General features: G+C 40.9%; 1 protein-coding gene across 1 annotated transcript in view; it reads left to right on the plus strand.

Moving 5' to 3' along the window:
• Positions 1-25,981, plus strand: part of DLC1 (DLC1 Rho GTPase activating protein) — a 280,082-nt gene that overhangs the window by 74,126 nt on the left and 179,975 nt on the right. Inside the window, exon 4 of the mRNA XM_032224432.1 lies at positions 22,660-22,693. Within this exon, the coding sequence (XP_032080323.1) occupies positions 22,660-22,693 (34 nt within the window). The remainder of the gene's footprint in view (positions 1-22,659; positions 22,694-25,981) is intronic.

The raw sequence follows: 25,981 nt of genomic DNA on the forward strand, positions 1-25,981 counted from the left end.
CTTTGGCTTAGAAACAGAGATGAGCACTGCCCCCTAGAGTCAGGAACGATTAGCACATATATACAAGGGGAACCTTTACCTTTAATTTCATCTTCCAGTCATGCACATGGATGTTATGTGGCAGAATACAACTTCAGTCCCACCTACAGGATCTGAGCTGGATCACCAACATCAACATATTTCAAGAATCCAACACAATATAGATTTCTGGAATAATTTTAATATTCCGTAAGAAATGAAAAATAGGCATTTTTGCAAAATGAGGATCATGTATATATACAGTGCTATGCAGTGGTGGGTTTCAAAATTTTTTAGAACCTCTTCTGTAGGTGTGGCCTGCTTTGTGGGAGTGGCCATGTGACCAGGTGGGCATGGCCAACTTGTAAAATGTGGTGAAACTCACTTAATGCTCTTGTTTAGCAACCAAAATGTTGGCTCAGAAACTCGCATTTGAAGCATGCAAATCTTAAAGCTGTCAAGTTACAAGACCCTTGCACCCCTAGCCCTTTAGGGGGGAAAAAACCCAGGGGTGTTCAAACTTGACAGCTTTAAGACTTGTGGACTTCAACTCCCAGAATTCCTCCTCTCGCTTTTCATCTTGATGATGTGCGGATGGGCGGGGGGAGGGAGCTGGAACCTGTTCTAAACAGCACTGTAGATTTGTGGAACCTCTTCTATAGAAGAGGTTAGAACTGGCAGGAACCCACCCCTGGTGCTATGTGAAAGAAAATAAAAGCCAGGGAATATTCCCAGGAGATTATTCCAATGGGTTGAGACCTATACAAATATTTGTTCCTCCAGCATGTCTTGATTATGCCAGAAAGCAGACTTTTACTCTTCTACAGTACTCTATAATGCAAATTCTTTTATCCCCCCCCTTTTTAATTAATAATATAAGTATGAAAGACTCTTATCTTTTTGCTATTATTCCATTTCTCATTTTTCCAACCTTCATCAACTTATTCCATTTCTTTATCATTTAAAACCTTTTTAACTTTTTATAAGGATTTGCATGCACTTGAATGCATGTTTCTATAGCTGTTTTCTCAAATATACCTTTATTTACATTGTTTCAGTGTTTATTTTTATTGGAGAACTGTATTGCAAAACCTGGAGAAGAGTGTATTGGGAAGAATAGCTGCATTTCATTTTACAAATTGTTTCAAATCTACAATATTCAAGCAATGTCTTCCCATCTCTATTTACTGATACTTAACACTTCAAAAACCACTCGTGGGCTTCTGAGGTACACGGGAAATTCCTAAACTCTCAGAATCCCAAAAGCTGGGAAAGCATTGCAAGCTTCAAGATTAATTTGGTTTATTTAAGACAAAAGTCGCACTCAGCTAAAGATAATCTCAGCAGGACTGTTTAGGCAGGAAATAATGTTCAAGAGGCATTAAGTTATAGAGGTCTCAGTTTAAATGCATGTTCTTGATTTGTGTCGTTAATGGTAATAATATTCAGGAATAGTCATTTAAAGGGTACAAATCTCTAATGGGGCCAGATGGCATGTCAAATAAATGACTTAAAGATGATTTACAATCATTATTCTCTGGTGTGGTTTCTCTATCTGATATGCTTATATCTTCTTATATTTCATGAAAAAGGATAAGTTGTTTCACACCCCCTCCCCCACCAAATTATGAGTTGCATTAAAAGTTCACATGTCTAAGAGCTAAAATAGATGTGTTTCCTGCAGTACATATATCTCTTAGCTGGTGCCAAGATCTTGGTGTGATAAACTTGCCACTCATACAGATACATGTAAAATATGAAGTGGTGAGTCACCTTCGAAGACTATATCATCACAAACCACAGATATCTGAATCTACCTCTGGATTTTCCCTCGGGACTGTGTGGCAATAGACGATGTCGATAATGTCTTTTTGGACTCACTAAATCTGGTAACCAATAATATAAACATAAATTTTAAAATAATAAAACAGGGCCCAGCAGAGACTGTACTACCTGAGACGTCTCAGGAAACAACAACTGAATGAAAAATTGCTGGTGACCTTCTACCGCTGCACCATAGAGAGTATTTTAACTTCTTATTGCACCTGTGTGTGGTTTGCCAATTGCACAGTGAGAGATAGGACAGCACTCCAGAGGGTCAACATCATTGCCCAGAGGATCATTAGTTGCCCTCTCCCCTCTTTGGAAAAGCTTTATTGCTCCCTCTGCCTTAAGAAAGTTCAAAGCTTTCTTAAAGATCCATCTCATTCTGGGCACCCTTTTTTTGAACTATTACCATCTGGCAGACGGTACAGGATAATAAAAACTAGAACAGATAGGCTGAAAAACAGCTTCTATCCCAGGGCAGTAACCATATTGAATTCTACAATATAGTGCAATATTAATGCAATATCACGGGTTTTCAATTTCAATTATACAGCATGTGAAGGATGTGTGTTTGTGTTTTTATTTTTATAGTTATAATGTACACTGAAGATGGCATTTAATTTCGTTGTACGATCTGCAATGACAATAAACTAAACTAAATAAAATAAACAGTGCATTAAATATAATTCCATTGTACAAACAAGTTGCTATTAGCTTAAAAAATGTTAAAATGTAGCAATTAAAAGCGATGTAATAGAAAATATTATTATGTTCTAAAAAAAAGGCAAGAGTGAAAGGACCAGACAAAATGCGTTTAGGAAAAAACGTTACAATGAGTAAGGTTGGCACATAGTATCTGATAATTTGAAAGTTAAGCTAATAGGGTTTCAGAGGCTGGTTTCAAGTGATGGGCAGGTTCATAAATACCTATACATTTCCAGATTTTATTCAAGGTGGAAACTTTGATCTTAATAATTCCAAATTGAGGGTGGAGGTTTGTTCTCTGAAAGTTGGTTTCCCAACATTTCATCACCAGGCTAGGTAACATCTTCACTGGAATTTAGGGGATGTCAGTGTCACTGTTCTTCTGCTTATAAGATACAGAATATTAAATATAGAGTATTTCCTATTTCATCACTTTCTGCTTATAAGCAGAGTGACATCTCATAAATTCAGTGGTGGGTTTCAAAAATTGTTCGAACCTACTCTGTGGGTGTGGCCTCCTTTGTGGGAATGGCTTGCCACCCATGTGACCAGATGGGAGTGGCTTGCCGCCCATGTCACCGGATATGAAGATGCCAACGACACTTGTCAGAACCACCTTAAATTACCTCAGACACAGCACTGGCATGCATAAGAATATGATGTAAACTTGTTTTTTGAAAGGCATCTTTGGTTTGCATTAAAACAACTTCAACACATGCAATGTTCTGATTGCACCACAAACGCAGTAGTCATCCTTACCTTTCACAGAGGCACTGAGTTTTATAAATATGAGCTTGATAGTGAAGAATAATCATATCCAAGGACCAGTGGTGGGTTTCAAAAAATTTTGGAACTTCTGTAGGTGTGGCCTGCTTTCCGGGTCCACTGGTGGAACCTCTTCTAACCGGTTTGGTAGATTTGACGAACCGGTTCTACCGAATAGGTGCGAACTGGTAGGAACCCACCTCTGCATAAATTCCTCTGAAAATGTTACTTAGCTTTTTCTGAGAAGTTAGATATTCTTGTCGCGTGTGTCTGTGTGCATGAAAATTAGGAATATATATTTTCACTGTGTCTAGACTTTATCATCTACTTGTGCAAATGAAATATGCTTCATTTCTCCTAAAATATATGTTATCTATGTAGTTTTCTGCCGGAAAAGTAAATAAAGTAAAACGTAAAGTAAATAAATAAAGCCAAGGTAAAAACTGTCACACATTTGCATTCCCTCCTGTCTTCTGCTCTAATAATACGATCAACCATTAGAGTATTACATTCCACAGGATCATCTTCCAGAATGACAGGTGGCCACACTGCTCTCAATAATTCACATTGCATAAACCCTTGTGGAATATGGACTTTGTTTTCAAAGCATAAGAGAAATTCCTCCATAACTGACTTGGGTTTCTTCGTGTGCTAGTTCCCACAGAAACCATGAAAGCTGTTAAATGATTTTCATATTATTTCTACTTCAGGTCTGTTTTCCTAATGCTGGCTAGTCATGGTATTTCTGATAGTCTCAGAGTGAAGATTAAAACAAAATCATGCTTCATAGTGATTGCACTGAATAATCCAATAATGGTAAAGTAAAAACTAAGCAAATGCTGGCCAGTAAGGGATGCGGTGGCTCAGTGGCTAAGACACTGAGCTTGTAGATCAGAAAGGTCGGCAATTTGGCGCTTTGAATCCCTAGCACCACATAACAGAGTGAGCTCCCGCTACTTGTCCCAGCTTCTGCCAACCTAGCAGTCCGGAAGCATGTAAAAATGCAAGTAGAAAAATAGGGACCACCTTTGGTGGGAAGATAACAGTGTTCCGTGAGCCTTTGGCGTTTAATCATGCCAGCCACATGACCACAGAGACGTCTTCGGACAGCACCAGTTCTTTGGCTTAGAAACGGAGATGAGCACTGCCCTCTAGAGTCGGGAACAACTAGCATATGTGCAAGGGGAACCTTTACCTAAGGGATGCAGAGATGCATGTAATATACTGTGACCTAATATTCTCAAGTTATAGTTACTTGAGAAATTTCCGTTCAAAAAACTTACAGTCTTTACATACAGTATATGTTATTAAACATACCTATGGCATTCTCATATGATATTTCTATGCATTTATGACTATTGGCATGCATAATATTGTCTCTACAACATATCTTTGAGGGTAGAGTCGGCTGAACATGGGAGCAGCCCAAAGCTATCCAATGAGATTTTGTGTTTTGGGTGTCCCGCTATTATTTAATATACTGTATCTGCCACTTTTTCATGTTATTTATGGGCTAGCTAAGCAAAACAGATTCTGTATCTATATTTTACAAGTTTGAGAGGTTGAAAAGATTTATAGAAACTTTATGGAAGCTGCTTGGCCATAAGTCCAAAAGAAATTGTAAGAGCCGAGGTGGCGCAGTGGTTAAATGCAGCACTGCAGGCTACTTCAGCTGACTGCAGTTCTGCAGTTCGGCTGTTCAAATCTCACCGGCTCATGGTTGACTCAGCCTTCCATCCTTCCGAGGTGGGTAAAATGAGGACCCGGATTGTTGTTGGGGGCAATATGCTGACTCTATAAACCGCTTAGAAAGGGCTGAAAGCCCTATGAAGCGGTATATAAGTCTAACTGCTATTGCTATTGCTATTGTTCTTAAGGCACTAACATGAAGGCCATTTGAAATGATACAAACCAAACATATATTTTTTAGAGTCAGGAATCTATGGGAACGATCCAGTGCTGGGTTCTAGATCCCATTCCAACTGGTACGGTTGGAATGGGCCCAGTGTCAGCCACATGGATGTGTGTGGCGCATGCATGCATCGTACTTACCTGTGAGGCTTCCACAAGCCTGCACAATGCTCCAGCTGCTTGGGGGAGCATTACGCTGGCACTGTATGCGCCATGCGCGTGCACAGAAGCACCAAAGGCTTAAAGGACAGGTAAGGAGCTCAGGCAGGCGGGTGGGCCCTCCAGAGCACTCTACCAGAATGGTGCCCAGTGCTCTGGGCAGGCTCCAGTACGCCCATACCGGGGCGTACCGCCTGCAACCCACCACTGGAACAATCGGATTATGACCTAAGGCCAAATCTCAAGAATTTCAAGAATATCTTGAAATACATATCCACATGAATTTGGCCTCATTCCAACATTTTGGGGGTGAAATCACATTTATTTAGTAAAAGTGTAATGCTCATATGTACTTGTGAATACTCAAAGTGGCAGGCATCAAGGAAAAATGAGACAAATTAATCAGGGGAGAGCTGCTACGGGTTCGCCCAGGTTTGGGAGACTCCATAGCTAACGTTATGGCCGGTTCAGAGAACCTCAAAATCCAACCCCTGGCTGAGCCGCCCACCACACTCTGCCCTTGCCAGCCCACTACGCCCGTCCCAGGAGTCTTCCGGCAGCCCATTATGGATGTGAGGTAAGTGCAGGACCAGCGTGGAGGCTCGGGGAGGGGGAAAAACAGGCCTTCCGGACGGCTTTCGGAGCCTGGGGAGGCAGTTTTCGGCCTCCCAGAGGCTCGAGGAAAGCATCCGGAACCTGAGGAAGGTGAAAACGCCCCTCCCACCATAGTGCAGGAGGCTGACTAGGCCATGCCCGCCATGGCTACGTCCACCCAGCAACTGAGCAGAGAACCCATTGCTGAAATTTTGGAAACCCACCCCTAAAAATAATACAAAAGATTTGTGGGAGATTTTTTTGTCTTCTTTTGTCTTCTTGATCTGTTCTTATTTCTACAGTTTTGTTTGTTAGGAGGACTATTTCGCTACACACAAGAGAGTTCCTGGTTTGGAATCTCCCCCTTCCAGTAGAGCTCTTCATTGACCATGAACTCTACGGGAGGAAGTCACCCTGGTCAATTAATTAAGCCCTTCATGGTATTGGATCTGGGTACTTGAGAGACCGCCTGCTGCCAATTACCTCCCACAGATCTCACAGGGTTGGCCTCCTCCGGGTGCCATCTACCAGCCAATGCCACCTGGCTATTACCCGGGGGAGGGCCTTCTCTGTGGCAGCTCTGGCCCTCTGGAATGAACTCCCCGCAGGGATTCGGACCCTCACCTCTCTCCAGGCCTTCCGAAAAGCCGTCAAAACCTGGCTTTGCCAACAGGCCTGGGGGTGATGAGTTCCCTCCCCTCTCGACATGTATGGTTGTGCGACTGTTGTTTACTTTTATTATTTGTATTTTGTCTTTTTATGTTCCCCCTTTTTATCCCTTGAATTGTTCGCCGCCCTGAGTCCTCCCGGAGAAGGGCGGCATACAAATAATAAAATTCTATTCTATTCTAATTCTAATTCTAAAGTGGCAGATGATCTACAATCAGTATCAAATTTAGCACTTGATTGGGCATGAAAAGAATTATGGAGTGGACATGGCCATGCACAGAAAACTCACCCTCAATCCCCCTAGATCTTTTCATGTTTAGTGTGAAGGGTTGTGAAAATGCTATTGGTGCTATTGGTGCAATAAGCTGCTGCAGACAGTCAAATAGAGAGATATCTCTGACAAGCGGTTCCCAGTCATGACAGCTGGTGCCTAAAAACCTGTAAAGAAAGCAGGTGCAGGGAGCCATTGGGGAGTAGGATTTTCATGCATGCTGCATTATACCCACATTCTCCTTTTATCTTAGTTCAAGTTTATTGTAATATTAAACAGCATTTGTTGAAAAAGAATTTGTCAAAGTTACTCTTCCGGAAAGTGTTTAAGGTTAGAGCTAAGACCAAACATGTCTTGCTTAGAAACAGCCCATCCTCCTTGGAGCTAATGCTTCCCATCTAACGCAAAGGTTCAATTGAGATTCATTCATTTATATAACAGCAGGGTTTTATTTTATTCTACCAGTCATTTGTTTAACTAATGTTTATCTTGTAAATCCTTTTGCCACCCCAAACGTATCAGTAGAGTTCTAAAATCTGGCTAAGTTAATTACAGGACCATAAAAAAATGCACTGGTATTCTTAAGACCTGAAAATTGAAATCTGATGTTTCCTTCTTCCTTTGGTTAAAACTGTTAAAACAGACATAATCTATAAACACAATTTTATTGTAATTTTTTATTTTTATTTTTTAATGATAGAGCCTCAAGAGTACTCATCTATCCTTGAGATAAGACTGGAATAATTTGGGCTACTTCCATTTTCTTTTGAATGAATATCTGCCTTGAGATTTGAACTGGCTGCTACGTGTTATTAAAATATATTTGCAATTTGTAATGTCCTCAAATTACATCTGCTTCAAATTTAATATTCATTTGCTGTCGAAAGGGGCAAGGATAACTCACCAATAATGTATGCACGGTATTTCAGTGTATGCTTTACATATGACATGAGCCAATTTTGCTGCTCGATGCTCAAGATGGAGGATATGGCCAGGAAATACTATCTTTGATGCACTGATGGGAAATGTCAGTTTACTCGCTGTAATACCAGAGGTGGCATTCAGCAGGTTCTGACCAGTTCCGGAGAACTGGTAGTGGAAATTTTGAGTAGTTTGGACAACCGGTAAATACCACCTCTGACTGGCCCCGTCCCCATTTATTCTCTGTCTCCCGAGTCCCAGCTGGTCGGGAGGGAATGGGAATTTTGCAGTAATTTTCCCCTGGAGTGGAGTGGGATTGGAGATTTTACAGTATCCTTCCCCTGCCACGCCCACCAAGCCACATTACACCCACCAAGCCACTCCCACAGAATTGGTAGTAAAAAAAATTGAATCCCACCACTGTGTTATACATATTCTAGTAAACTCAGAATAGTAATGTATTTACTATAAGCTAAATTAGGGGACACAGTCAGGCTGCCATGAACATGGCATAAACATTGCTTTCCTAACCAGGTTTAAATGATATATTTTTGTGGCGTAACCTTTATCTCATCTTCAGCTCACAGCTGAAGCATCACTACACTGTAAAGATATTAGCTGTTCTCAGTGGTGGGTTTCAAAAAATTTTAGAACCTCTTCTGTGGATGTGGCCTGCTTTGTGGGAGTAGCTTGCCGGTCATTTGACCAGGTGGGAGTGGCTTTCCAGCCATGTGACCAGGTGGGAGTGGTTTGCCAGCCATGTGACTGAGTGGGCATGGCTAACTTGTAAAATGTAGTGAAACTCACTTAACAATGCTCTTGCTTAGCAACCAAAATGTTGGCTCAGAAACTCTGGCATTTGAAGCACGCAAGTCTTAAAGCTATCAAATTACAAGACCCTTGCACCCCTAATCCTTTAGGAAAAAACCTCAGGGGTGTTCAAACTTGATAACTTTAAGACTTGTGGACTTCAACTCCCAGAATTCCTCCTCCAGTCATGTTGGCTCATGAACTCTGGCATTGATGTGTGCAAGTCTTAAAGCTGTCAAGTTACAAGACCCTTGCACCCCTAACCCTTTAGAAAAAAAAAACCAGGGATGTTCAAATTTGACAGCTTTAAGACTTTAAGGTTTAGATTAGGACTCTTAGAGGCGGGCGGGGTTATTAGTGAGCCAACCAATCAGTGAGCAGAGGGCAGGGCAAGCGTGGTGTGGATGGACAGGGGAGGGACCTGGAACCGGTTCTAAACGGGCTGCTTCCAGGTGCTACCATCCTTCTCTTTCATCCCACACCCAGATAAGAGATGATAGAATAGCTTTAAAAGGCCATAAAATGAAGCAGAAGTGACATCAATACAGCAACCTGATAATTTGACAGATTTGCCTTCAGAGGAGCAACCCAAATTCCCCAGATGAGCTCTGCTTCAACATTAATTAAGCTAAATTATTGATGGTGGAGGGGTTTTCCCCACACATAATGCTTGGTGAGAGTCACATACAAACCATGAGAATTCAAAAATCTTTTTCCATAATTTGTCCCACATTAAAACTATCTTGACAACACCATGTTCCTGGCTTAGGGTAGGGATAACAGAAGATAACATAGCTCTTGGAGCACCGAAATTTAATACCATCCTACTTCTCTTCTAGGGAATGGGGGAGGGGATTATACTTTAAGATGGTTACTTGGATGTTCCCTCAGAAAATATCAAAGATCTCAGGCCCAGGAGATGCAATTTAGGTCACTGACTCTTAGCAGCTGGAGATTCTCATGAACAAGGATGGGCAACTGTTGTGGCCCAGCAGGAGCCATTCAAGCTGCCGGTGGACTCTGATAGCAAGGACCCCTATGAGTCTGCTATGGAAGATGTGGAGGACCCTGGGCAGGGTACAGACTTAGAGCAGGGACCAGAGAGGCTGGTTGCCACTAGGAGGCACCTGTGCCATGGAGCAGTAGGGAAGATCAAAGGGAGTTTGTCCCTGAAGCCAGGCAACAGAGGGCGGAGAAATAAAGGCAGCAGTTATGGAGACAGACTCATAAGAGATAATCAAGCCCAGATGGTTGTGGCTTGGCCCCTCCCAAGAGAGTATATAAGAAGAGACTTTGGGAGGAGTCCTTTTGCAGGACACAGCCATTCGTACTAATCTGGAGAACTCCTTGTCTGGTCTGCCTTGTGTTCCCATGTCTGTTGGAGTCTGGGTTGCTGCCAACATCTTGCCAGTGAGTAGTGTCTGGGCTTTCAGTCAACAGGATTATAATTGCTGTGAATAAAGAGTGGCAAACAGCTAAACCTGTGTCTGTGTTTATTACCGGATGGAGGGGGGCCAGAACAGGCAACTATGGCTCCTTTACCTGTGGACTTCAATTCCCAGAATTCCTGAGCAGCCTGGCTCAGGAATTCTGGGAGTTGAAGTCCACAGGTTGTAAAGAGGCCATAGTTTCTCCCCTGTGACCTCGGGAGTCTGTAGAAAGGAGTCAATAACAAAATGAATGCTATGATATTGTGACCCAAGCTCTATCCCTGTGATGCATGCATTCTTAAGCTGCACACATGCACATAAGGAGCAGCAGGGATGTCGTGACTTCTGTTTTGTCATTCTAATACAAATAATAAAAATTTATCATCCCTGTTTCCCCAATAATTGCATGTTTAGCCGTGTGGCCACAGGCATCACTCGAAGTATTAATTTACATTTTTGGAGTTCTATCAACTATCAGACCTGTAGCTCTTCTGAAGAAGAATTCTACCTTTCTCAATTATTGCTTAAGATTACTGGAAAGGGGTTGTTTGGTCCTTAAGAGGTCCTGCCAAAGGCATCATATATTCCAGCTGTTAGCATCTGTCTCCTGTCTCCTAGTTGGCTCCCTGCGGGCCAACACCAGGCCTCCTTTTTCAGAAGGCTTCTGCAACTTAATAGTTCTGCTGCAAATATAGTCCTATTGTTCATCTTTCTATTTTAAGGTTGTCTTCCATGCTTCGTACTTTTGTTTTACAGTATGTTTCGATCTTGTTTTTATTATCATGTTTTGTCAGTTTTATTTAGCGTTTTGAGTATAGAAAGTCGCTTAATGGTCCTGTTTTACAAGCAGCTAAATAGGGAACTGTCTTTCCTCTACGCCTAAGACAGCTTCTTTGGATGAGACTTCGTAAACTACTCCTTAGCAGGCAAAGCTTTATTCATCACAATAATGATGTCTTGCCATGAAGCCTGGGCCGGCATACTTTCTCCCTGTCACATAAAGAGTTCAAAGCCCCGTAAAGGTGGCTTTAATTAGGCTAAACGTTTTAGTTAATTAAAATGTTAGATTTAGTCAAGAATTAACTAAAGCTTTAGATGGTTAATTAAATACCCTTTTAAAAATCCTGAGGTTATACAGCTGGTTGATCTTCAAAGAGACACACAGTTAGCTTTGTTTTTGCTGTTAGGAATTATCTGTGGAAGAAGGAAAGTCTATAAATCTACACAGGCCATCGAGCTCACAGATCATCTATGATAGTGATGGCTAACCTTTTCCAGAACGAGAGCCCAAAGGGTGCCCACATGTGGGCGAATGCGCTCAACCATCCGAACCCCCCAAATGCAATGTGCGCACCGCCTCCATGCATGCACCCCTCCACATGCATATGAAGCTCCTGCATGTGCCCCACACCCCCACGAATGCCATCAGGGACCCAAAGACCAGAGGGCCAGTGGGAGGCATGTGCACATGTACGCCAGAGCTTTAGCTGGGCCAACGGCTTGTGTGCCCACAAAGAAGGCGCTGCTGGCTACTTCTGCTATGTGTACCATAGGTTCACCATCACAGATCTGTTGTGTAGGGAGAACGAGGCAGACAGGAACTGAGGCAAGGCAGGTTGAAGCTAAGACAACCCTTTATTACAGCAACATCAGAGGTGGGTTCCTACCAGTTCGCACCTAGTCAAATCTACCAAACCGGTTAGAAGAGGTTCCACCAGTGGACCCGGAAAGCAGGCTACACCTACAGAAGAGGTTCCAAAAATTTTTGAAACCCACCACTGGTCCTTGGATATGATTATTCTACACTATTATGCTCATATTTATAAAACTCAGTGCCTCTGTCAAAGGTAAGGATGACTACTGTGTTTGTGGTGCAATCAGAACATTGCGTGTGTTGAAGTTGTTTTAACGCAAACCAAAGATGCCTTTTAAAAAACAAGTTTACATCATATTCTTATGCATGCCAGTGCTGTGTGTGAGGTAATTTAAGGTGGTTCTGACAAGTGTCGTCGGCATCTTCATATCCGGTGACATGGGCGGCAAGCCACTCCCATCCGGTCACATGGGTAGCAAGCCACTCCCACAAAGGAGGCCACACCCACAGAGTAGGTTCGAACAATTTTTGAAACCCACCACTGAGCAACATACAGCTCAATGTAAGGCAAACCTCGAACCGGCAAACAGCAAAAACATTTGACAGCTGACAGCCCTTTTATACTAGAGCTGTCAGATGCTTAACCAATAGAAAGGCTGGATTCTCCCACCAGTCGGCTGCTTGCGTTTTAGCCAATCAGGAGCTGGCAATACAAGTCAATGGTGTCATAGCCTCGAGGACTTAACAGGATCTATGAGGTATATCTCTGGCTAGCAAATCTTACCATCCCTACTGACAATTGTGAAAGCAAAGCTTACAAAGAAAATATTCAGAAAGAAAAGTAGATGGAGGACATCGGCAGTGAGGATGCAAATACAGGACGCTCTGGGGTCATTTAATTCCTATGGAAATCTAACCAGGAAATGAGGAAGAGGCAATCTTGGATGGGTTTTTTTTTTGTACTTTGACCTCCGCCTGGAATTCCAGTTGCAACCATCACAATGTTTGGAATGTTTGGAATGTTTATTATAATTTATAGGCCGCCCTTTTCCCTGAGGGGACTCAGGGCGGCTTACAAAACACGGGGAAGGGAAAGACAAAAAACATAAGACAATACATAATATTAAAAATAGAACACAACATTCATTCATCATTCGGGAGGGGACGAACTAAGATTTTTTATCCCCAGGCCTGACGGGATAGCCAGATCTTAAGGGCCGTGCGGAAGGCCTGGGCGGTGGTGAGGGTGCGGATCTCCACGGGGAGATTGTTCCATAGCGTCGGAGCTGCAACTGAGAAGGCTCTCCTCCGCGTAGTCGCCAGTCGGCACTGACTGGCGGATGGAATTCGGAGGAGGCCTACCCTGTGCGATCTGATGGGACGCAGGGAGGTAAAACAATGAAGATGGCAGCATGGTGCCTCTGACAAATGGGATGAATCTGTGAGCAGATGAGATCTTTTTGTAAGGGTCCTCTGTTAGTTGAAGTATTTTGTTTCAGTTCTTCTCCATTTTCATTGATCTCCTGTGGTCAGTGTGAGCGGCTCGTCATACCAGGTGACATGTCATGTAACTGATCATTAGGTATGAAGGTCATCAAGTGGAGAGATGGTCCATGCCATTGTTGGTTGGTCGCTCAATTGATACAACTCCTTAAGGGTTCATATCGTACCATATCAATAGGGATTGTTATGGATGTTGCAGATATTCCAGGATCGGCCTGTTTGCATGCTGCCTCAAGAACTCTCGGAGTTGAAGTTCACAAGTTATAGAGGGGCCATAGTTTCCCACATCTGTTCTAAAGGGTGGAGGTTATCTTGGTTTCAGGAAAGAAGAGCAAAGGATTTTGACAGATTCAAATGCAAACTGCCCTCAAATGAAGACACCTTAGGAATTGCATGGCCCCTCTGCTTATTCTAAAAGCATTTTTACCTAGGAATCCTGCATTTCTCCAGGATGAATTTCAGAACCGGCTACTGTCTACGTTCACCAATGTTGTTGTCAGTTGCTAAGTCATGTCTGATGCATCGCGACCTCGTGGATAATGTTCCTCCAGACCTTCACATCCTCTACTATCCTCTGGAGTCCATTTAAGCTCAGGCCGACTGCTTCAGTGACTCCATCCAGCCACCGCATTCTCTGTCGTCCCCTTCTTCATTTGCTCTCAATCGTTCCCAGCAGGAAGCTCTTCTCCAGTGAGTCCTTCCTTCTCATTAGGTGGCCAAAGTATTTGAGTTTCATCTTCAGGATCTGGCCTTCTGAAAAGCAGTCAGGGTGGATCACCTCTAGGACTGATTGATTTGATTGCCTTCAGTTTGATCATTCAGCAATAGAGCAGATTAATTTCTGATTCAGTTGTGGTACATCGACAAGTACAACAACAATTTTTCTGTTTGTAATGATGAAAATATGCAGAGCTACATGGTCTGTTTTCCCAGTGGTGGGAACTCTTGCTTCACTCCATTTCCTGCCTGCTGGACTTCAGCTGGTGTAACATTCTGTGCACGGGTCCCTAGAGGAAAAAGATATCTTAATGGCTTCCCGGGTCCCCCTTCGAGGCAACCACTTAATGTTTAAAATTTTTTGATATACATCCAGACAGTGTATGCCATCCTGTTGATTCCAAGCTAAAACGTTAGATTGATCCAAGCTGTTTTGACTCTTCATGCATCCTTGTAGCAAATAGTCCATCATGCACTGAACCAGTGGTGGGTTTCAAAATTTTTTAGAACCTCTTCTGTAGGTGTGGCCTGCTTTGTGGGAGTGGCTTGCTGGCCATGTGACTGAGTGGGAGTGGTTTGCCTGCCGTGTGACCGAGTGGGAGTGGCTTGGCAGTCATGTGACTGGGTGGGCGTGACCAACTTGTAAAATGTGGTGAAACTCACTTAACAATGCTCTTGCTTAGCAACCAAAATGTTGGCTCAGGAACTCTGTCATTGAAGTGTGCAAGTTACAAGACCCTTGCACTCCTAACCTTTTAGGAAAAAAACCCAGGGGTGTTCAAACTTGACAGCATTAAGACTTGTGGACTTCAACTCCCAGAATTCCTCCTCCAGTCATGTTGGCTCAGGAACTCTGGCACTGAAGTGTGCAAGTCTTAAAGCTGTCAAGTTACAAGACCATTGCACCCCTAACCCTCTTGAAAAAAATCCTAGGGATGTTCAAACTTGACAGCTTTAAGACTTTAAGGTTTAGATTAGGGCTCTTAGAGGCGGGTGGAATGATTGGTGAGCCAGCCAATCAGTGAGCGGAGGGCAGGGCAAGTGTGGTGTGGATGGGCAGGGGGAGGGACCTGGAACCGGTTCTAAACGGCACAGTAGATTTGTGGAACCTCTTCTATAGAAGAGGTTAGAACTGGCAGGAACCCACCCCTGCACTGAACAATACCCCAGCTGAAGGGACTTTAAATGAAATCAAAAAGTTATTTTTTTTCCCTTTCAGCTAGTTCCTTTCTTCCTTTCAGCTAGTTTCCAAAGTCTAGGCTACTGATTCAGGGTGTTGTTTTTTTTCAAGCTACTACTGCATAAATTTGGTATGTGAGTGCATATATACCCTGTTTCCCCCAAAATAAGACCTCCCCAGATAATAAGGCCAATTGAGCTTTTGAGCACATGCGCTAAAATAAGCCCTCCCCCCAAAAATATTGTAACACAGCGACAGCCATGAGATGATCACGTTCACTGCCTCCTGCGCCTCAAAAATAATAAGATACCCCTCCCCCCCCCAAAAAAGTGCTTATTTCAGTGAGTCAAAAGAAAACAAGAGCCCGTCTTATTTTGGGGAAAACACGGTACTAGCAATTCAGTGCTTTCAATAAATTTTTAAATGGAGGGATAACTCAGTGAGTTCAAAAACTCTTTAACAGCAACTGCCCATATTTATTTGCATACCACTAGACAAATGTGTACAATATGCTCTGTAAATTTAGGTATGCAAGTAAGATTAGCGTCTCCTGAGCTTAGTTTGCAGAGAGACAGTACAGAGAAGGATCCAGACAAAACTGGTTATACAAATAGGGATATTGATTATGTTATCTATATACTAACAGAATAGCAGGATAGAATAACAAAGTTGGAAAGGACCTTAGAGATCTTCTAGTCCAACCCCTGCTCCAGCGGGAGTCCCTATATCAATCCAGACAAGCAGCTGTCCAGTCTCTTTTTAAAAACCTCTAGTTGATGGGGCACCCACAACTTCTGAAGGCAAGCTGTTCCACTGGTTAATTGTTCTCACCCTTAGGAAGTCTATCCTTAGTTCTAAGTTGCTTCTCTCCTTGATTAGTTTCCATCCATTGCTTCTTGTCCTGCCTTCAGGTGCTTTGGAGAATAGGTTGACCCTTTCTTCTTTGTGGCAGCCCCTGAGATATTGGAATGCTGCTGTCTAAGTTGTCCATTCCTTTTAATGTGTTCTTTTTTGTTAAAATATTAAAGTAAAGGTTCCCCCACACATATGTGCTAGTCGTTCCTGACTCTAGTGGGCGGTGCTCATATCCGATTCTAAGCCGAAGAGCCAGCAGTGTCCGAAGACGTCTCTGTGGTCATGTGACCAGCATGACTAAATGCCGAAGGCGCATGGAGCACTGTTACCTTCCCATCAAAGTGGCCCCTATTTTTCTACTTGCAATTTTTATGTGCTTTCGAAGTGCTAGGTCGGCAGAAGCTGGGACAAGTAATGGGAGCTCACTCTGTTATGTGACGCTGGGGATTCGAACCACTGAATTGCCAATCTTTTGATCGACAAGCTCAACGTCTTAACCACTGAGCATCCCTTTAAATATTAGGCAACCTTATATTGTGATCCTTGACTCAAAAAGCCATATCTATGTTAAATGATTATTACAGAGGCAAATTATTTTTAAACTGTGGGCAGTTTTATTAGTTATAGTATGGAAGTGAATTTTATTAGGAAACAAAAGTGTGTGTGAATGACATAATAACTAGTTATTTTATTTTATTTTTCTAATCATACAATATGAAAGAGAGAAAAAAACTGAAAGTGTATTGTTCAATCATATGGAAGGTTTTAGAAATTTGTTTTGTTTCATCATGTTTAAGAGTTAGGAATAATCTGAAGCTGTATTAGACCCATCTGGCTCTTCAGGAAAATCCCACTTAATTGCTCTTTTGCCAAAAATGTTATATCACTTCCTGGGAATGCAAATAATATAAAACATATGGAAAGCACTGGAGAAGGTCCACAGTGAATTCAAAGATTTTTTTTTTTTTAAGATGGAACCATTTTTCATAAGAAACAGTAAGCCATGCTATCCTACAGGGTTGAGAATTAACAAAGTATTTCGGTGCTCCACCCTGAACCTTAAGTCTTATGGAGCTTGTCAGAAGAAGTCAACAATCCTTTTCCAGTTTTTTTTTTAAACTGCCCTTTTTTTTTTCTTTGAAAACTGACTTTTTTTTAACTGATATTTGTTTTTCAGTAGAATTAGAAACTTTTAATTAAAACTTTTTAATTATTTACCTTAGTACAGGGTACTAAGGGGCTCTGGAGCTGCATATGGCACTTTCATCCCTCTGTTGTGGCTCCCTGTCAGCAGTTGGCGCCACAATTTTGAGAGGACCTTCCGGTTGGGGGCGGGGGGAGAGCATGGCGTGCCAGGAGGAGGCTCTATGACAAGCAGCAGTTTTCTGGTCAGCTCCACAATTGGCAGGACTTTCAGTTAGGAGAGGTAGAGGAAATAGGATGCCAGACTAGGAGAAGACTCTATGGTGGGGGAACCGGACTTCCAATCAGCTCCAGAATTGAACAGGATGCTTCTGGTTAGGACCTTTGTGGCTCCCTGTGTTTTCTTTTCTATGGGGAATGGGTCCAAATGGCTCTTTAAGCATTTAAAATTGCTGATCCCTGCCTTAGTATAAATGTTTGTACAAGTAATCCTGGACTTGCAACATTTTATTTAGTGATCATTCAAAATTACAACGGCGCTGAAAAATGCTGATTCTAGCCTAATTTCGGCGTGAATTTTATTTGAGTTAGTTCTTCCAATACTTCTAGATCAGATCGGTAGAAATTTTGCTGTCATGAATGCTGCAGGTCAGTTGCTGTATGGATTAAAGTGTTTTTTTTTTTAAATAAATTTTTTATTTTCAAACAAACATAAACACACAAAACATATAACATAAAAACCTCTTCAACTACATACAGTGTGTCGATTGGTTATAACATCTTTCTGGGTCCTTTCCATCACTTGAGCTTTATCAAAAGTCACATATTGTCAATCAAATATCTTTGTATACATTATTATTGAACTTCATTTGTTTAATTATCACTATTGTTTCACCATTTTAAACAAGGTATTCTAAATATGTATCCATTTGTGCTATAATGATTCATTATATCATCTTAAATATATCCAATAATAAAGAATTTTTTGTATCCAATTCTAAATCATTCTATTATTTTAGCATTAATAACGTTCTCTTATAATTTTCAATTCCATGTTTTTTCCGTTATTAGAATCATCAATCTAAGATACATTTATACAAATTATTAGAATTGTTAAACATCCATTAAGCATAGCTATTATTACATCCTTTCAACATAAGGCATATTAAATTTGAGGTAGATTTATATTATGGCATTTCACTACATCATCCTGAAATCATCCAATGATATTTACATCTTTATATTCAATTCTATACAGAAATATTTATCTGTATAAAAAGGCTTTTCAACATCATCTCCATCATTCTCACTTACAATTTATATAGAATTTGATATTATCAATCTAGTATATATGAATGCTTTATTATCATTATTAATCATTTATTTGACTATAGCTATTACTACTTTATCTTATACCTAGTACTCAAAGTTTAACTACATTTACCTAAATTTTTGATTAAAGTGTTTTTTTATCTGTCCAAATGCTGTTTGAACAAGCAGACCTTGGAGATGGCATTTCTGATTTCAGAAAACATCTCTCTTCAATAATCCTGCTGAAATTTCAGAAATTGGCTGGAACTACTGGCAAATATACAGACAGTTGATCAAGATGATGTGGTCAGAGTTCTGTTCGGTTTCTTGGTTTTTAATGCAAGTAATAGTTTCCAGGTGATATTTCCACATGAGCTATGAAACAGGGCAGGAATATGCTACTGAAATGCAATGGCCTTCCGAAAGTCTGTTAAGACCTGGCTGTTCCGGCAGGCCTGGGGTTGCTGATCTCTGATTGAGCTTCAGCCCCATTAACATCGAGTGCATGTTGTGTCCCTTTTTAATCCGTTGTTTTGTATTTTAACTTTTTTAGTATTTGTTTTTAAACTGTTTTTATGTAAGCCGCCCGGAGTCCTTCAGGATTGGGCGGCGTACAAATCTATTAAAACTTAAACTTAATGTGACAGTTTGTACATGCCTAATACTGCTGATAATAATAGAATACGGTACACATATTTTTGTATATTTGATAATTAAGTAATATTGGGTTGCTTGGACTGATGTCACATTGTTTGAAGAATGTATGAGACAATGCTCTGTGCGTTGCATGTTGGCAACCCAAATAAAATTGACGAAAGGCTTGTCTGTATGTATTTGTATTTGCAAAACTGCATTCAGTTTTGGTCACCACGATGTAGAAAAGATGCGAAGACTCCAGAAAGAGTGCAGAGAAGAGCAACAAAGGGGATTAGGGGACTGGAGACTAAAACATATGAAGAACGGTTGCAGGAACTGGGGATGTCTAGTTTAATAGAAAGAAGGACTATGGGAGACATGATAGCAGTGTTCCAATATCTCAGGGGTTGCCACAGAGAAGATTTGGGAGTCCAACTATTCTCCAAGGCACCTGAGGGTAGAACAAGAAGCAATGGGTGGAAACTAATCAAGGAGAGAAACAACTTAGGACTGAGGAGAAATTTCCTGACAGAACAATTAATCAGTGGAACAGCTTGCCTCCAGAAGTTATGAATGCCCCAACACTGGAAGTCTTTAAGAAGATGTTGGATAGCCATTTGTCTATTTGTATAGGGTTTCCTTCCTAGGCAGGGGGTTGGACTAGAAGACCTCCAAGGTCCCTTCCAACCCTGCTATTGTGTTGTATTGTCTCAACTCAAGGAGCTTTGTAAGAATGTGTGTTGTCCTCAAGCCACCCAGGCTGCTGCAGAGGGAACTTCAAACCATCCTTCTCACTTCATCTTAAGAGCAGTGTTTCCCAATTTCTGCTGCATAGTGCTATTGTGTGGCCCAGCTGCTACACTTCATTTTCTTCTTGGCACTCTATATTTTAAGCAAGTGAATTATGAAATCCCTCTTCCACGTCAAGTAATAGGAATATTGCAAAACCATGGGTGGTTTCTTTTCTATCCAGAAAGGAATAGACAGGTGTCAATTATAACGGGGTTTGTACAAGAGGTATATTGATGGGAACCACATGGTCTTAAAGGCCAATCCATGGAAGGAAAGTAAGTGGTCCTTGCTTTCCAAGCATTGGGGGAGAGGGTTAAAGATATGGCAGTTCACCAATGCAATCCTAAATTGCATTAACAGAGGGATACAATCAAGATATTACCCTGTTTCCCTGAAAATAAGACGTCTCTGGATAATAAGCATCAGGCTCTTCTCCAGTAAGTCCTACCTTCTCATTAGGTGGCCAAAATAATTGAGTTTCATCTTCAAGATCTGGCCTTCTGAAGAGCATTCAGGGTGGATCTCCTCTAGGACTGATTGGTTTGATTGCCTTCAGTTTGATCATTCAGCAATAGAGCAGATTAATTTCTGATTCAGTTGTGGTACATCGACAAGTACAACAACAATTTTTCTGTTTGTAATGATGAAAATATGCAGAGCTACATGGTCTGTTTTCCCAGTGGTGGGAACTCTTGCTTCACTCCATTTCCTGCCTGCTGGACTTCAGCTGGTGTAACATTCTGTGCACGGGTCCCTAGAGGAAAAAGATATCTTAATGGCTTCCCGGGTCCCCCTTCGAGGCAACCACTTAATGTTTAAAAATTTTTGATATACATCCAGACAGTGTATGCCATCCTGTTGATTCCAAGCTAAAACGTTAGATTGATCCAAGCTGTTTTGACTCTTCATGCATCTTTGTAGCTAATAGTCCATCATGCACTGAACACTACAATACCCCAGCTGAAGGGACTTTAAGTGAAATTGAAAAGTTATTTTTTTAACTTTTAAAAGATAGGGTTAGAGAGGGTTAAAGATATGGCAGTTTACCAATGCAATCCTAAATTGCATCAACAGAGGGATACAATCAAGATCAAGTGAGGTACTATTCTGTTTTCCCTGAAAATAAGACCTCCCCGGATAATAAGCTCAATCGGGCTTTTGAGTGCATGTGCTAAAATAAGCCCTCCCCTGAAAATATTGCAACAGAGCAGCAGCCACGAGGTGACCATGCTCACCGCCTCCTGCACCTAAAAAATAATAAGACATCCCTGAAAATAAGGCCAAGGGCTTATTTCAGGGGTCAAAAGAAAATAAGACCCTGTCTTATTTTCGAGGAAACATGGTAATAACACTTTATAAAGCCTTATTAAGATCATACCTAGAACACTGCATCCCGTTTGGGTCGCCACGCTATAAAAAGATGCTGAGACTCTAGAAATAGTGCGGAGAAGAGCAACCAAGATGATTAGGGGGCTGGAGGATAAAACATACAATGAGTGATTGCAATGATTAGTCTAGTGAAGAGAAGGACCAGGGAAGACATTATAACAAGTCTTCCAATATCTGAGGGTCTGCCACAGAGAGGAGTGGGTCAAGCTATTTTCTAAAGCACCCAAAGGCCAGATAAGGAATAATGGATGAAAATTGATCAAGGAGAGATTCAGCCTGGAAATAGGGAGAATTTTTCTGATACTGAGAGCAATCAACCAATGGAACAGAAGTTGCCTTCAGATGTTGTGGGAGCTTCATCACTGGAAGCTTTCAAGAAGAGACTGGACTGCCCTGTGTCAGAAATGGTGTAGGGTCTCCTGCTTGGGCAGGAGGTTGGACTAGATGACCTACAACAGTGGTGGGATTCAAAAATTTTACTACCATTTTTGTGGGCATGGCATGGCTTGGTGGACATGGCTTGGTGGGTGTGGCAGGGGGAGGATACTGTAAAATCTCCCATCCCACCCTACTCCAAGGGAAGATTACTACAAAATCCCCATTCCCTCCTGATCAGCTGAGACTCAGGAGGCAGAGAATAGATGGGGAGGGGAGCAGTCAGAGGTGGTATTTACTGGTTCTCTAAACTACTCAGAACTTCCGCTACTGGTTCTCCAGAACTGGTTAGAACCTGCTGAATACCACCTCTGATCTACAAGGTCCCTTCCAACTATGTTAAGCTGTTAAGCTGTCAAGATATGTTAATTCATAGTGTGCATTTGCCAAATCTGAAAAACATATTAAAATGCAATAGCAGTTTTTAAAACTGGCTTTATTAGTCCTTTTCAGTAGAGGAAACAAGAGCTCAGAGCTGTTATGTAAAAGAGCCTTAAGCTTGTTCTTTTGACTTCCCTTTCTCCCATTATGTTGACTACAGTCCTTCTAATTCCCTGTAGAATTGAATTATGGGGGATATGTAATATAGCTGGAAGATCCGTAGAATAGGGATACCAGTCAAAGCTATTGAGAAGTAAATTGCAGCAAATGTCAAGTAAGTAGAGAACAAATGTCAAATATCACAAGCTGCAGAGAAAGCAAATTTTCAACTTAAAAACAACATGCCAACTCAACACAATTTAGAATCAGAATCTAAGGCCACTTCTAAGGATGTATCTAAGAATAGTTCCTAAAATGTGTGCTACCAGTGTCTAGGAATGTTTTAATCTTTTCATTTTTAAATGTGAAGTTATGCTCTTAGTTCAAGATGGATTACTGGGTTCCTGGGAAATTATATACACTTAATGCAAAGAGATCTCACTAATATGTAGAATCTTAAAAATAATAAGAAAACATTGATTAAAAATGTTAAATAAGGAGGCACAAAATTATGAAAATGTAACAATTTTATTTTATTTTCCAGGCTGTGCCAATTTTTACAGAAAAGTTGAAGGCTGGTGAGTAGCTAAAAGCATATTTCTTTTGCTGTTCTTCAACTGATTTTGTGCACTATTACTTTACATATCTGTAAAGAAACAAGCAGGCTTGAACTACAGTTTCAGCAGAAGGTGCAAATTATGATCTTAACAAATATTAAGTGCTTGCTGTTAATAATCTGTGTTTTCACTCCACTGCAGAAAACAGTGGTAAACATTGTTGGTAAAGATTTTCACAAAGTTGAAAGATCAGTCCTGTGAAAAACTAAATTGGGCCTCAAGCGATATGGCCAATGATCAGTCAGAAAGACAAATTCTGATATAATAGGCTGGGATCTTGCTTTCTTAACCCTCAATAACAAAGAAATAATTGTCTTCTGGATCATTTAATTGTTGGTACTTTTGTCTAGAAAGCACGTAATAGCAATTTGGAACCCATATGCAGATAGCTAAATGGCTTTTGATGGATCATCATGCATTCTGCACATAGTTGGAAATTACACTTTAAAGCCTCTTCATTCTTGCAAAATATCCTAAATTATCTCTTTCACTAAGAATTTAGTGTGACTTTATTATAATAAGTGGCTTTTAAAAAATTATTATCCAGTTTGATAGCATTTTAGATTGCGGCTTTATAACATTTTTCTGAGTTCAAATCAATTGATTTTGCTACTTTAATAAAGAGTTGATTGTGCTGAAGAAGGAATAGAACTATATTTTTGATTCTAGATGCCTTAAATACTTTTTCTTTCTAGCATCTGTTGACTGAGCAAAGGGATTAAAAGTAACTGACTGAAGTTGTTGTCAACTCTTAATGATCCCATCCATACATTTTACTCATGGTGATCTATTTTTGACCTGGTTTTCAGAGCTTCCAATAGTGCATTCATTACCAATATAACTGAGTTCCTCCACCTTGCTGTTTTTTTAAAAATACCTTATTGAAAAGATATATTAGGTTAACAATTACAAACAAAGTCAAAGAAAAATCAATAGCAAATCTTAACTTACTTAACAAACTATGGCAGTAATATATTTACAGTAATATTATAATAATACAAAAAGAAAAGAAAATGAGCTTTAACTAAATTTCTTCTTACATTAGCCTATTTACAATTTTTTTCCATATTATATCCATAATTCTATAGCATCTGATACTTATCCTCTTGATTCCATTTTTCCTAGCAGTGGTGGGATTCAAATACTTTAACAACTGGTTCTCTGCCCTAATGACCAGCTGGGTAGGCGGGGCTCAGTGGTCATGTGACTGGGTGGGTGTGCCTAATTCAACATCACTCAGGTTGATGAGCGCTTCGCCTTAGCTGTTACTACATAATAAGGGTTAACTGGAGAGGCAGTTTCTGTAAGCAGGGCAATAAAGATTAGGCTAGAAGCAACACCAGAATACTCAAAGCAAATTATTCAAAGCTCAAAAAATAGCTATATCTGGAACTGTTTTATCCAACATTATATTCATTTGAGGGTGTTCTTTAATTAAGGGCTTGTTAGTGGGTTTCATCCTGCTTGGTTTTGACTTAAAGGTGATAACAGTAGTAGAGAGTGGAATCCAGAGGAGCCCAATTTCTTTACACTTTCCCAGGTGCGTTGTGGGAAATTTAGCTGGTGGTGCTAATTGGAATGTTGAAAACCTATGAAAGGGAAAGAGATAATCCCTGAACATAGGCTTTTTACACACACACACACAGAGAGAGAGACAGACAGAAACATACAGAAGGGTGCTTCAAAATTTTTAGCAAGGGGTTCTCTGCCTGGTTTCTGGGTGGGCATGGCCATGGGTGGGCCATGCCTAGTCTGCCTCCTGCACCACAGGGGGGGTTCACCCTCCCCGGGCTCCAGAGGCTTCCCTCGAACCTCTGGGAGGGCGAAAACAGCCTCCCCAGGCTCCGGAGGCCCCCTGGAGCCCAGAAATTTGCCCGCTTCTAGCCTTCCAGAACTTCTGGTAGGCATGTTTTTCACCCTCCCCGGGCCTCCGTGCACGCCCTTTACTTACCTGCATCCAGAATGGGCCGTGTGGGGACTCTTGGGAGGGGCAGGATGGGATGGGCTGGACCAGGATTTGGGGGTTCTCTGAATCTTAGCTAGAGGTTCTTCCGAACCCCTGTGAACCCCCAGCAGCCCACCCCTGTAATGTATGTTTGTTTGTGTGTGTGTATTTGTGTGTGTGTGTGTATTATATATATTAAAATTACTGAGCCTTGAATTATTGTATATACATATGTACTTTTATTTTTAATAACACAGTGAATTCTATTTGAAAGAAATTACTGGAATGAAGGACATGATTATTTTTATAAATGTTGTTACGCTATACAAAAATTAAGGAAGTCAACTACTATTAGATTTAAAAATCTATGGGAATAGTTTCTCCGCTAAATTAAAAATTACAGTTTATGCAAGCCAAGTTGGATGACTTGATTCTAAGAAATTGAATTCAACATCTGGAAAATCTCCTATTACATCTGTGTTTGATTTTTTTGTTGTTGTTTTTGCTTTCTCCACCAGTTCCAATCATTCTTTTTACCTTTATCCTGTTTTCTTAACAGAAAAAAAAACATTTTGTTGCTGAGATACACTCGTCTAATGCTACTAAATATAGCAGAATCATTTCATTTCCTGGGATTCTGTTATTTAACTCTCCTAGCTGATATTTAAATCCATTTAGGGAGAGATGCCGCTTCCTTCCCTTTCCAGAAATAGAAGAGCATATTTTAAGATCTTGAAATGCAAAATGAAATAAATTAATGTATACTAATTGTCCCAATAAGAGCAAATATTCTTACACATTTATAAATAATAGTCGTTTGGCCAGGTAGTTTTCAGGTTCCCAAGTAATTTGAGGGATTGAAAGAGTTAAAGGTGACAGATTATGGACCTGTTCTATTTAAGAATGGTCTTAACACTTGAAATGTCTACTTGATAAAATTATTTTTGTGAGAATATACAATGTAGTTTATCTCAAGCTAGAAAATAATGTATCTCATACATGATTTCAGGGGAATAGATTAGGGGACTGGGGGCTAAAACATATGAAGAACGGTTGCAGGAACTGGGTGTGTCTAGTTTTATGAAAAGAAAGACTAGGGGAGACATGATAGCAGTGTTCCAATATCTGAGGGGTTGCCACAAATAAAAGGGTCAAACTATTCTCCAAAGCACCCGAGGGCGGGTCAAGAAGCAATGGGTGGAAACTAATCAAGGAGAGAAGCAACCTAGAACTAAGAAGAAATTTACTGACATTTAGAACAATTAACCAGTGGATCAACTTGCCTCCAGAAGTTGTGAATTCTC

This window comes from Thamnophis elegans, chromosome 9, assembly GCF_009769535.1.
Source record: "Thamnophis elegans isolate rThaEle1 chromosome 9, rThaEle1.pri, whole genome shotgun sequence".
In the NCBI taxonomy this organism is placed as follows: Eukaryota; Metazoa; Chordata; class Lepidosauria; order Squamata; family Colubridae; genus Thamnophis; species Thamnophis elegans.